The sequence below is a fragment of the Sus scrofa genome, chromosome 13 (assembly GCF_054392235.1).
Source record: "Sus scrofa isolate SSC_HxYL_T2T_F1_AM1 chromosome 13, Sscrofa_HxYL_maternal_Yorkshire_Landrace_v2.0, whole genome shotgun sequence".
Classification (NCBI taxonomy): domain Eukaryota; kingdom Metazoa; phylum Chordata; class Mammalia; order Artiodactyla; family Suidae; genus Sus; species Sus scrofa.
The window spans coordinates 56,556,346-56,569,862 of record NC_139395.1 but is presented as its reverse complement, the minus strand read 5'-3'; the positions used below and the strand labels follow the sequence as shown (position 1 = coordinate 56,569,862).

Below are 13,517 nucleotides of genomic sequence, written 5' to 3'. Positions count from 1 at the left end.
CACTCTCTAGGTGTTCTTTCATACACCTTTGGAAGGGAAGGAATGCATTTGGCAGGTGTAGGCAGGTTTTCTCAGTGTCTGACACTTTACCTACCAGGTAGGTTGCTCTTAATTATTTCATATTTAATGAATAAATGAAAAACATACAAAGTCTGAAAATGTGTTTTATCTTTACTTTTTCCTCCAAAAGTTGACTTTATCGTCTTTCTTCAGGAACTCATTGAGAAGGACATTCATTAGACACTTGCTGAATACTTTCTACAATGAAATATTCTCAAATCATTTCTTTTGGCTTACTAACTCACAGAGGATAGACATTTTTCCAGGGGGAGAGTTAATTCAGAATCTGTGAAAATACCAAGTTAACTTAATTAAGGCTGTCTTTCTCTTTTGAAAGAATTGTTTTATTTATCAGCATTTGTATTTGTCACAGAAGAGATGTCATCGTTGTCATTAAAAGAGCATAGAACATTGTTATTCTCAGATCCTTCCAAGCTCCATTGAGTTAATGGTATGCATGTTTTCCACTTAAAATTTAAGTTGTGCCTTGGATGGGTTAAGGGAAGGGCATCGTATATTTACTGTTTTCTATACCTTTTGCTGGGTGTCTTTTATTCATTTATTTTTCTAAGAGAAAGAATAGACTGTTTTATTTAGTATTAAAAGATTTTTTTTAATTTTTGTATAATTTTTAAAGGTCATTTTCCATTTATGGTTATTACAATATACTGGCTATATTCCCTGAGTTGTAGAATGTAGCCTTGAATCTATCTAATACCCAGTATGTGCCTCCTGCTCCTTCACCCCTACATTGCTCCTCCCAACTGGTAACCATGTGTTTTTTCTCTATCTGTGAATCTGCTTCTTTTTTTTGTCATATTCACTAGTTTGTTGTAGTTTTTAGATTTCACGTGTAAGTGATATCATATTTGTCTGTCTCTCTCTGACTTATTTCACTTAGCATAGTACTCTCCAATTCCATCCATGTTGCTGCAAATGGCAAAATTTCATTCTTTTGGGGGGCTGAATGGTATTCTGTTGTGTACACACATACACATACATATTCATACATGGGTATATACATTGATATATATACTACATCTTATTTATCCATTCATCTGTTGATGGACACTTAGGTTACTTTCATACCTTGGAAAATTTAAATAAGGTTACCGTGAACATTAGGGTACATGTATCTTTTCCAATTAGTATTTTTGTTTGTATTTTTCAGATATATATACCCAGGTATGGAATTGCTTGGTCATATGGAGTTCTATTTTCAGTTTTCTGAGAAATCTCCATAATTTTTCACTGTGGATGCTGCACCAATTTACATTTAGCTGGGTGTCTTTTAGGTTAGGAATTCAAGACTTTGTTGGGTTCATTTGTTTGTTTGTTTAGATTTAAGTTCACTTCCCTCAATTATTTTTATGTAGGTAAGCTGAGTTTTGTCTGATTCAGTGGTCTCTTAGAAAGAAAGTTTTCCTAGATTAAGCAATGAATAAGCATACTTACCATTTACTCTCTCATCAAATGTTTATTAACAGCCCACCCTGTATCAAACACTCTGTATGATACCAAGAATGCCAGGTGAACTTGTCTACTAGGGAATATTTCCTATCTTCTAAGAATATACTACCTGCAAAATATTCCCCTTTTTGTCTTCTTCCTCTCTCCCACTTTCTTATTATTTTCTCCCACTGAGGAATCTCTGTTATTCTATATGTACAATTTGGTTGCTCTTTGCTTTCACTTGGTATCCAAACTGTGATGTTGGGTTGCTTCATTGTCTTGTCCAACTGCATTGAAGGTCTGTTGGGGTTGAAACTTTCAGTGGCTTTTAAGTGGCATAAACAAACCTGAAGTTAGAATCCATGCTTTTCAGGGCCTGATGGAGTTGCCCCGGAAGGATGCTTTCTGTAAGAAGGTTGGGTTTTGATCTGGCCACCCCGTGGAAATAAATACGCAGCGTGCTCTCTCCTTATTCCCAAACTGGGTAGAATATAAATGTGTACACGCCAAAGTGCTGTTAAATTATTTATCTTGCTTGTGGTTTTCCAGCAGCTCTCCAATGAATTGCAGATCTTTAGCATTACTTTCTGATCTGTACTAGACTAAAAAGCTTTTCACAGAGTTTTTGAAGTGATTCTCATAGTAGAGTGTATATGTATTTTTTTTTAAGTCTCTCATTGGGGATGATCCTTAACTATTTCTTTCAGCTTCTGAGTGCACTTTATTCCTCTTCCATTGAAATACGCCTCCAATTCATAGCACCTAAGAGCATTTTTACAACATTGTCACCTTAGTGGGTTCCCATTCCTGTGCTGGCATATTATGGATGATACTTTTGAGTGGCAGTAACTTTCTTTTTCAATACTCTCCTAACCAGAATTATTTAAAGTTCACATACTTCTGCATATTTCCAGGACCATAACAGTAATACTAGATTTTTATAACGGTTACTCAGAGACATTGTAAGACCTAGAAATGATGCCATATCATTAAGGAAGGGAAAAGGGAGTCTTGGAAAAAGCATTTTTTTCCCCATCTAGTTTAAAGAATGGCAAATCCTTGGTCTGCATACAGATTCTCTTCCTTCTCTCATGGCAGCTAAAACTCATAAATCTCCCCATTCTTCCATCCTGATCCCTGTACAGGCCTCAGAATCCTCCTCAGCATACCAATCTAAGCAGCAACACAAGTTAGTTGCTGTTAGGAAAAGAGATGAAACCTATTTGACCAATTTGCTATAGTCCCTGGGAGAACAGGTGATGAGCAGAGCCCCCTGCTAACCTGCAGGGCTGGTTCTGGTCCCAGTCCCAACTGCCTAGTGGCATCACAGGTTGCCTTAGAGAAGGAAAGAGAGCTTTGAGGTCTTATGTTGGCAGCGAAGTGCTCTAGTCTGTAACATCTTTCCCTTTTGCTCAAAGTCCTTGTCCAGGATTCCTTCACCTTCACCCAACTGCAAAGGTCCAGGAATTATAATCCTGTCATGTGCCTGGATATGGAAAGAACCCAGAATAGTGAGCAAGTAGCCCTAATGGCTGCCATATTCCACTCAATGTATTTTAGTGCTCAACTTCTCCACATATTTCATTAAGCAGAATGCCCTCTTGCTTTGCTCATATTATTAATTGGATGTTTACTCTATTTTTTTGTTTAAAAAGTAGACATTTTCTTGAGACATCACTCTGTGTTGTGTAAGTAAAGGATTCTCAAGATTCCCAAAGAACATACCCTAGGAATTTGTCACTTGCAATGTTCGGCAAAATAATAGTAATAATAAAAATAATAATAATTTACTATTAAGATATGAGAAATTCTACTTAGTATCTCTTCTTTTTGAGAAGTCAGAATGCTCATTAGTACATTATATATCCTGATGAATCCTATTGTAGGAAACCTATGTAATGTCTATTAACATCTCCTGGAAGCAGTATTCTGGATAACCACTATAGTAAACATTGGACTAGGTACATGGAAACTTTTATGACTTTGGGAAGCATTGAAACAGCATGGACAATTTTATCTCATGGCCCTAGCCAGGATTTTCACTTTATAACTGTGTGACCTAGGATATGTATTTTAAATTTTTTGGTCTCAACTTCTGAATGTGGAAAAAAGGGAGTGATATTATCCACCTCAAAGGGTTACTGATTATCACTAGGACATAACAGGTAGCAAACCATGTTACATATTCTTTCCTTCCCTTACTGATACTATTTACTTTTCCCCATATACATATTTTATGGCCACACCTGAGCATATGAAAGTTCCTGGGCCAGGAATTGTATCTGAGTCACAGATTAGCCACAGCTGCAGCAATGCCAGATCCTTCAACCCAGTGCACTAGGCTGAGGATCAAACCCTTACAATGCAGTCACCCATGCCTCTGTAGTCAGATTCTTAACCTACTGTGCCACAGTGAGAACTCTGACTTACATTTCTACTCTAATATAATATGTGAAATTTAAACCAAAGAATCTGTGCCAAAGTGCTTCCTAGCTGCAGGCTCCTTTTTCAAATTTACTTTCTTTGAAAGGTACCCATTTACTTCTCCCTACGAACGTGAGTCTCCCCTCAGAGCATTCAGATCAGTGCAGAAGTTTGTGGGATTGTTCAGGGCGGGTCTGCTGGGAGAAAGACACCTGATTCCTCTCCCGCAGATGGCTAAGGGCTCCTGTCTTTGACCTAAAGCATTCTGCCAGAAACAACATGAGAATTCTAGTAGATAATTGTGAGATGCTTGCTTTGCGAACTGAGTATGAGGAGAATACTATCATTATCTTAATCAAATTTTCCTGGAATTTATCATATTCTGGAAATTGAATTTGCTTAAAATTACATTCATGCCATTTATGCTTATCGTTGATGTATATTCCATGAAGTCTTCTTTGAGTTACTGAAGTGGGTATGTTAGTATCCAGTAAAGATACTAACATACCCAAACTGTTAAGATGCTTCTTGAAAATTGTATTGGTTCACTTTTTGGGTAATATTTTTACCTTTCTGATTAAAAAAAAAAATCACAGAAGTGCCTACATTGTGAATAGTAGATTACTTTTTGAGATGCCACCTGCTTTGATTCAAAACTCTGCAACCGTGGTATTTAACTCAAATAAGTTAAGCCTTTTCATAGAGATACTTCTTAGTCCATCCTGGTAGTGTTTTTTTTTTGAAGTGACATTAAGTATTATTTTAAACATTTGCAAGGACTAGGCTTATTTGTTAGAGCAAATAATCCATTACAAATGGTCTGCAGAAGTCTACAATGCATGCTGGGAAGTTCCTTTCATGTCATTTAAACTACATACTGATCTGCGGTAGAGATGAATACAGACTCATCTTTTATATTAGCTCAGAAGAATGCCTAATTTTTCATCATATTATTTGATGCTGACTTACTCCATATTTATATATACACATGCTAATCAGCTCCATTAGAATCAGTGATATTTTGATGGTTTGATTTATTTTAGTTTACTTTTATATTCTGAATCCCTAGAATAGATCACATAGAGAAAAAAAAAGGGGAGGAAGTCTGAGAAACTCTGAGAATAATATTCTGCCGTCATTTTTAATTAATCATCCGAATCAGTGCATTTCCATTTCTCTGTCATGACTCTATATTTAAATATTTCATATTTGTCATGGAAGTACTCATACAATTATTTTTAAATCATCAATTATTATCATCGATGAGCAGATTTCAAACTTATCAAAATTTTTTTGAATTAAACATGTAGCAACGTAAGGATCATTTGATGTAGTTGGGACAGTTCTCACTTTGACAGCCTCTCATTTTGTTCTTGACCTCACCATACCTTTGCTGCTGTTTTTGTGCTTCATGAGGTGGGATAGAAGCCACAGAAAGAACACATGAGTCCCCTGTTACATTCCCACCCCAATTGGTGTTGACTGCTCAGAGGTCAGGACTGACAAGGACTCTCCAAGTCTCTGTGGTTCAAGGAGAGAATTGTCTGGTTGATTATTGATGTCTGCCATAGGTTTAGCATTGGAATAGACTGGCAAAGGTGCTACGTTTTTCCATCTCCTCTGTAATGAAAAGAACTTTGGTTTGGGAAGTGAATAGCTGAGCTTCTAATTAACTATGTGGCTTTGAGAACATCAGTTGACCTATCTAATCCCCACTTTTTTTTTTTTTTTCACCTGATAGGGGAGGTCTTGGAATAGATAATGTTTAAGATCCATCCCAGTTCTAAGATGCCATGGGTGTATATACCCATCAGGCATCCAGGAGACCTTCGGCACCTATTTAGTTTTTACACAGTCCCTAGAAATTATTTTTATATTTACCAACTGTGGTCAACTATTACAATAGCACCCAGGGTGACATAACTTCCCCTGTCAATACCTCTTTTCAATGTGCTCTTTCTACTCCTCCTACTAAGATATGGGATTTATTCCTTTAGTTCAAACCTAGGCTGGCTTGTGATTTCCTTTGACCAATAGAATATGGGACAACTTAAGTCTTAAGAGGCTTAAAGTTTCTGCCTCTGAATTGGAATGCAGATAGAATGAGAGGGTCAGGGGACCCAGCAGAGTCCAGCCCCAGGCTTAGCTACCACCCTGAAGTATTTGCGTGCAGGAACCCCAGTGAGACCAGCAGCCAAAATCAGCCACACAATCGTGATAAGAAATCAAGCAATGCTATATGAAGCCACTGTGTTTTGTGGATGGTTCAATATGCAACAAGAGGCAACTATAGAGAAATTGGAGGTCAGTCAGTGCCTCTCCTGGGTCCAGAAGTTCTGACAGCTGTTTGTTATCAGCAGGGATACCTTAATTCTTCTCCCTGCAGCTTCTGTTCTGCAGTAGGCTAGCTGGGCTTTTTTTATAGTCTGTTGGTCTCAGGGTTCCAAAAAGCCAAAAAAACCCAAAACAACAACAACAACAAAAAAACCCCACAAAAGTTGCAAAGGCTGTGGAGACCTGACCTTGGAAATCACATAGTGACACTTTCATCACATTCCACTGATCAAAGCAAGCCCTGGGCCAGCCCAAACTCAGTGGGAGGGGAAATAGACTCCCTCTCTTGGCCAGAGGAGCAACAGAGTCACTTTACAAAGGGCACATAGGATGTGAGAGATTCTTGTGCTAATATTTGTGAATAAGCTACCACAATATCTTTAGGTGCTGGATTGGTACAGATATCCCATTTAATTTCATTCTTTTGTTTTGTGCATTCTGAATGGGCTGTGTCAGCAAAGGTTCAGCACAGGGCCTGGCGTGTTGTTGTGATACTTCACTGTGACAAAACACTCTATGCGTTCATCCCAAAAGACAGAGACGGTCAGCTCTGGCCTGGTGGTGAGAGTGTAAAGGAAGAGGGGGAAAAAAAGGCATTACCAAGTTTCTGGTAGTCCTTGGTGATGTAAATGATGTTTAGAGAAAGTCAATGCTTCCCAATAATTAGACTGTCCAACAGGCAATGGGATTTTCAGTGTGTCTGACAGCCTGACTCATTGACGTTGACTATAATATCTAAGCTTCCCCTCATCTGCCAGCCCAGGGGAGCTCCGGTTACCTTGAAGAAACTGAAGCTCAGAGACGGAAAAGGGTGCAAATACAGGCTCTGCATCCCTCTTACTTCCTCCCTCTCTCATCCACAAGCCCCTTGCTCATAGTTCTGTTTTAGAATGAGGGCATGCTCAGGGCATCCTTTGCCCAGCACGGAGGTTTCCCTTCACAGTGGGACTGGAGGTCTCTTCTGCTTCCTTCATTTGAGGCTGGGTGTTTCTCAGGCCTTTAGTAGTTTTAAGCAATTTCTTTGTACTTGATGAAGAGTGTGATTCTCTTCCATGAGCAGAAGGACTCTGGGAATGAATGCAGGGAGCACCGTGAATTAGAGGTCAGGCAGAGACTGGGTCATGAATGCTATAAAAAGCGTAATACCACAGTTTGCTTTAATAACACAGACTTTGGAATCACACAGACTTGAGTTGAATTCTAGTCGTAGTTTCATGTGGAGTGAGCTGTCTTGCCCAAATGTCTTATTTTCTGTAAGCTGTAATGTCCTTATCTGCAAAATAGGAATTATAATACTACTCCACTGGTTTATCGGAAAGATTGTCAGTGAGAACATATATAAATAAAACAGTGATTTTGGCTAAAGGGGGACTACCTGACAATTCTTTGATGCATAGATTGCTAGGGCCATTTTCAAGGACAGATTTTGGTCCAAATTTGGAGAAGTAGTTTCTGACTTTAGGAAATTGAAATGCATGGCCATACTGAAAAGTTTATCTAACACCCCTAGGCAGAGTTAGATTCTGCCTCCTCTCTGCTCCCACAACATTCTGTACTGATTTCTATCAATAGCACTCATCGCTGTGCTTTATACGATCTGTTTATACTACATGACAGTTTGGGATAATAGAATGTGAACTCTTCAAGGTCAGTTACTCTGTCATATTCATCTTAGCATCCTAAATCCTCACACAAACCCCAGACTGAAAGAAAGAAGGCTGTAGCTGTGGTATGGATGGATAAGTGGGTTGCCAGCCAACTGTCAGGTAGGTTTACTCCCCTATTTGTTTTTTCTTGTCTTACTCCCCTATTTTTAAAGTCTTCTTTATTTTACTATTATTATTATTATTATTGTCTTTTGTCTTTTTAAGGGCTGTACTCACAATATATGGAGGTTCCTAGGGTAGGGGTTGAGTCTGCACCACAGCTCACTGCAATGCCGGATCCTTAACCCACCGAGCAAGGCCAGGGATTGAACCCACATCCTTGTGGATACTAGACAGGTTTGTTAACTGCCGAGCCACGATGAGAACTTCTTAAAGTCCACTTTAAATCTCATCTGCACTAAAAAGTCTCCTTGGATTTTCTTCTACCATGACAGGTATCTTTATCGACCATAGGAACTAAGTCATAATCTTTGCCTTCTCTTCTTTTACAAAATTTTAGTACTAAGTGAAAATCTCTATTGTAGACAGAAGGGAGAGACCAGATCCCATTTGATAATCTCTTTCACAGGCTTGCACACGTGATGAGTACTAGATAAACATATATTAAATTCAATTGAGTAGATTACCTTCTTTGAGGGTTATTGTACCTCAAATAAGGTTGGCTAAAAAGTCTCTTCAGAGGTGTTAATTCTAAGCAAAGAGGACCCAGGAGGAAGTGTATTCTTAGAGCCTGTGTGTAAGATGGGATTTGCCTGCTAACAAGACCTAAGAGTCTCCAAATTAAATTATACTGCATCTGTGATATTACCTTTAAACAATTGGCATATAAACAGTGGCAGTAGAATCTCAAGAGCTGTCTGCTCTTCTTCAAGATTCAATTGCTTTCCTTGAGTTGTTTCTCTAGGAACAACATGGAACACACCATACCCACCATCTTCAGGCAATGTGGTGTTTTCTTGTAAGGCTTGTGCACTTTCTTTGAGAAAATAACTTTATGCTCAGATGGATTTATGAATAACACACTGTTTCAGTGCCCTCATGTGTTTGCAGAACATGTGTTTCCTTTTCCCAGTTGGAAATGGCAGAAACTGTTTGAGTTCCTTAGGAAGGGATACTCATGACTTACCTGTGTGATGTCAATGCTATAGCATGTTTTCTGGTTTTAATTAGTCTTTAAAATACATCAGAATTATTACACAGATTCATGAAAATGTTCTATCATGTTCACGTCCTTTTCTTAGGAAGTCAATTATTTTTAAGATGCCATGTTTTTCCAATATGCTATTAAGAGAACGTTATAGTCCTCAACTTAGGCAAAGAGGCATATCCCTCCATACTTCCACTTTCTCTTAGTTACTTTCTTTTTAATGGGATTCCTCTAAATCAGGGGCTGACATTCCAAGGCCTAAGGGCCAAATCTGGCTCTTTTTGTATATAAAAGTTTATTGGGATATAGCCACACCTGTTAGTATTTGTATTATCTATGACTCCTTAAGCATATAGCCTACCAAATTGAAAATATTTACCATCTAGCCTTTTGCAGAAAATGTTTTTGATCTGCTTTAAATCCTTCATGAACCTGTGTATAATTTCAGGCAGCCATGAGACTCAGAGGTTCCCATGGTTACTCTGGAACCCTGGCCTTGTCTCGGCACCCCAGGTCCCCACTGCTTTGGGTGCTACACTCTGCTTCTGCAACCCTCTCTGCTTCCCTCTCTGCCTCTCATATTACTCATATCACTGCACTCATCTGTTTCAGTGCCCTTCTCCTAGTGTGAAAGGACATGAACATTTCCTTCCTCTCCTTTGCTGTTCCCAGAGCCTAGTACAGTGGTGTTCAATGTTCATTATATAAACAAATGAATTACCTTTCCCAATCACAATATAAAGCAGCATTTTTAGAGATATAGATGATCTGAGACTTTGAACACTAGAAACTACATCCTTCTACTTATAAAGGTTTTTTTTTTTTTTTTTTAAAGGAGTTTATCTTCATCATTACATTTCCTTTGGCGCATATGAAAATTTGTTTACATTAAAAATGCGTTTACCTGGAGTTCCCTTTGTGGATTAGTGGTTAATGAACCTGACTAGGATCCATGAGGCTGCAGTTTGATCCCTGGCCTCACTCAGTGGGTTAAGGATCCGGCGTTGTTGTGAGCTGTGGTGTAAGTCACAGATGTGGCTCAGATCCCGCATTGATATAGGCCAGCAGCCGTAGCTCTTATTTGACCCATAGCCTGGGAATCTCCTCCTCCTCCATATGCCACAGGCACGGCCCTAAAAGGCAAAAAAAAAAAAAAAAAAAAAGAGTTTACCTTTCTTCAGCCCCCATCTAACATTAATTCTAACTATGCTATATCTTAAGGAAAAACTTTTTTGAATTACAAAAAATATCACAGACTATGCCAATCTTGCATGGATGATTGAAATGAATGTCATCTTCATTTTGTCAGGGTCTTAGTATTGAGAGGTGGCTGATACAAGGCTCTGGTTTATTACTTATTATCTATTCCAGCAGTGTCTCTGGTGTTGTAGGTGGTGGTGAAACATCGGGAAACAAGACAAAGTCTTCACTTTGGAGCTCCCGTTCCCATCTGGGTACACAGTAACCAACCAAGAAAGCTGCCAGCGGTGGCAAGTTCTCTGGAAAGATTAAAATAGGGTGATTAAAAGTGAGTAAGCACTTTTGAAACTTACCCTAGGAATTGAAACTCCCTAGGAGTTCAATATTCTTTTGAGAGAGCAGCATTGGAATTAGGATCTGAATGATAAGAAGCAGCCTTGAAGGGTATTGATCTAGACAGAACAAATAACCAGGACAAAGCCCCCAAGTTTGGGAATGAGGTGAATGTGTTTGAAGAACAGAAAGAAAACACATATGACAGATGCATAGTATGCAAGAGAGGGATGAGGAAAGAAGAGGCTCAGGGGGGAGGTAGCATCAGTTAGGATTTGACCTATGGTGAGGTCAAGGCTTAGGCTCTTTTCAGTTCTGGTTGTAAAGGAACAGGAAAGATGACTTTCTGATGCCCAGGTAGTGCCTAGGATGGCCCTGGAGAGTGTGTTAGAGAGTGAGTCTGCTATGGATCAGGTCAATTATTCACATTGCCCCACCCTGCACAATACCAGACCCTGCTGCCTCACTGGAGAGTGCTGTGGAGCCTATTCATGTGGCCATTTCTAGGTTGAGATGCCTATTTGGCCATCCTCTGGGTTCTAACACAACAAAGACAATAATCACTCACATGAACGCATACCAAAGTGTGATCTTTATTTTACCTTGTTATTATTTGCGTCAAAATGTATGTGTGTGTGTGTATGTGCAGATAAGATGCCTTTTTAACAAAAGACTTGGTTGCAGGGAATGATATGTCAGGACAATGTTGCCTAAATGGGTTGGTGAAAAACATTCACCTAGATGAGAATGTGTTTAGCCTATTAAAATGTTTTGTGACATGTTTTATTATCATTATGAATATTCGGTTAAAGTAATAAATGTATGTGATATCGCCCTGCGGTTAGATAAAACATCTCATGGTTTTGGCCACTTTGATTCAATTCCATAAACAGTCTTATTCATTAAACATTGGGTTAAGCTATCCTTAGCATCAGGAAAGCAAAAGGGACAGGTAATAAGGTACAGTTTTTTATGGCAATGGAGAAAACCTTTTGATATTACCAAAATTACCTTAGACACTAAGACTGCCAGATTCATTCCACCAGTTTTCACAGTAAGCAATTGTTTATATAAAATGTTGTTCCTTCTCCACCTAGTTGCTGTGTGTAGACATAGCCAACCACAGCAATTATGACTATTGTTGGAAGCTTGCAAAATTGTCATCTTGCTGTGGTTTGGTGAAATCACAGCCTAAGGGAGGGTATAAATTAAAGCAGGGAGGAGGAAGATGGGAAAGGTCTCTTTTAAAGAAAAAAAAAAAAAAAAAGCAAAGCAAAAAAAAAAAAAACTCAGAGGGAAGGGAGGCTGGCAATCTGCTAAAAGGAAATGAAAGGAAATTCTTCATTTCTAAACGGTTCATTGACCCATGATAATAAAGCAGCCCTGCCAAGGAAGGATAATTATCTTTTTAAGTATCAGATGCCCTGTGGGTGAAGGCCTCCCTTCTCCTCTCATGAAAAATGAACTCAGATTAAACAAATACTCTTTTTCCTAGTTTACCGTTGACATGAATTTCCTGATTATGAGCAAAATTAATCAGTTTTCCCTTTTTCTTTTTTCCCCTTTGTCTTATAGAAATCAGGCCCGCCCAGCTGAGCTCAGTGCATTTCCCTTGGGGCCCTGAGTCCTACCCGTAGTTTGGTGGGCTGAAATGCTTGATGTTCTGGTGAGACTTGCAATTGCAGGCTTGTGGTTTTATTATGCCCCTTAGCTGCTTGGCTCCAGGCAGAAGCATGCTCTTTTAAAACAAGAAAAAAAAAAAAAGAAACAGAGAGGAACAGTAGAGTGCTTTTTTTTCTTCTGCTGGCATCTAAAAACCAAACAAAAATTAATGTGGCTTGTGTGTGTACATCGGTATGCCTACATGCCTATACGTATATACCCAAACACATATGATGAATTTGAATACAAAAAAGAACGGAAGTGTTACTGATGATGTGACATTGAATATGTACTTGGTACCAACAGATGATCAAAGCAGGATCCTCTTTCTTTAGACCTTGTTGTTTATTCAAACCAGTAATGTAATTATGTTGACTCGTCTAACTTGTAGAATACATGAAGATGATTTCATTTGCTTAAGCAGACAACTCATTTCCTAAACTAATAATTTACCTTTAACTGCCTTCTTGCTCTGTTTTCAGGCTGGCTCTACTCTTAAAAATAAAATAAAAATAAAACAACTAATATTGTCTTTTCATTACATATTTCTCTAAAGAGATATTGAAATTAAAATATTGATCGTGATGTTCTACAGAGAAACTGACTGTCCCAGTTGCATTTTACACCCAGGGGCTTTGGCTTCTTGAGAAGCAGAACTTCAGAACAGGGGTCAGGAGGTAACGGTCCAGGGTAGATCTTGCTTCTAGGATGATGACTTCTGCTAGCACTTGAGTCTCTCTGAATACTCGTCCTTTTCTCCTAAAAGAAGTTCTTCAGTGAACCACAGCTTCTCCTTCAGAGCATAATTAACCATGTCTGTAAGCTCTCTTTGAACTCCTTACAGTTCGGTGGTTGGTAAACATTTGTTCTTTTATTCCTTAGTCTTTGTGAGTTTGGGCCCCGGGCCAAGGCTATTCAATGCTGTTTGTATAAACTTTTTGGTAAAAATACTCCCTCAAAGCAAGCAGAGTGTGCCTTAACAGACCTCACTGCAGATGTCCTGGTGTGTCCCCTTCGGCCAGTGGAGCGCTTCCGAGACCTGCGACCTGATGAAGTGGCCGATTTGTTTCAGGTGACCCAAAGAGTCGGGACAGTGGTGGAGAAGCACTTCCAGGGCACATCCCTCACCTTTTCCATGCAGGTGAGTGTATAGATAGCGTGGACATGATTTTTCACGCTTTTAAAATCCTGCCATTGCTCTCTCCTTTGTAAGATGACATCTCACAGGGAAGGTGGCT

General features: G+C 39.0%; 1 protein-coding gene across 34 annotated transcripts in view; it reads left to right on the top strand.

The window, feature by feature from the left end:
• The window catches only part of FHIT (fragile histidine triad diadenosine triphosphatase), a 1,441,601-nt gene that overhangs the window by 1,151,782 nt on the left and 276,302 nt on the right, over window positions 1-13,517 (top strand). For all 34 annotated transcript variants that reach the window (XR_014823438.1, XM_021070759.2, XM_084988813.1 and 31 more), the window contains one exon: window positions 13,275-13,420. Coding sequence is in view for 33 of the 34 variants with exons in the window: in XM_021070759.2 (XP_020926418.1) it covers window positions 13,275-13,420 (146 nt within the window). In the remaining variant the exon portion in view is untranslated. The remainder of the gene's footprint in view (window positions 1-13,274; window positions 13,421-13,517) is intronic.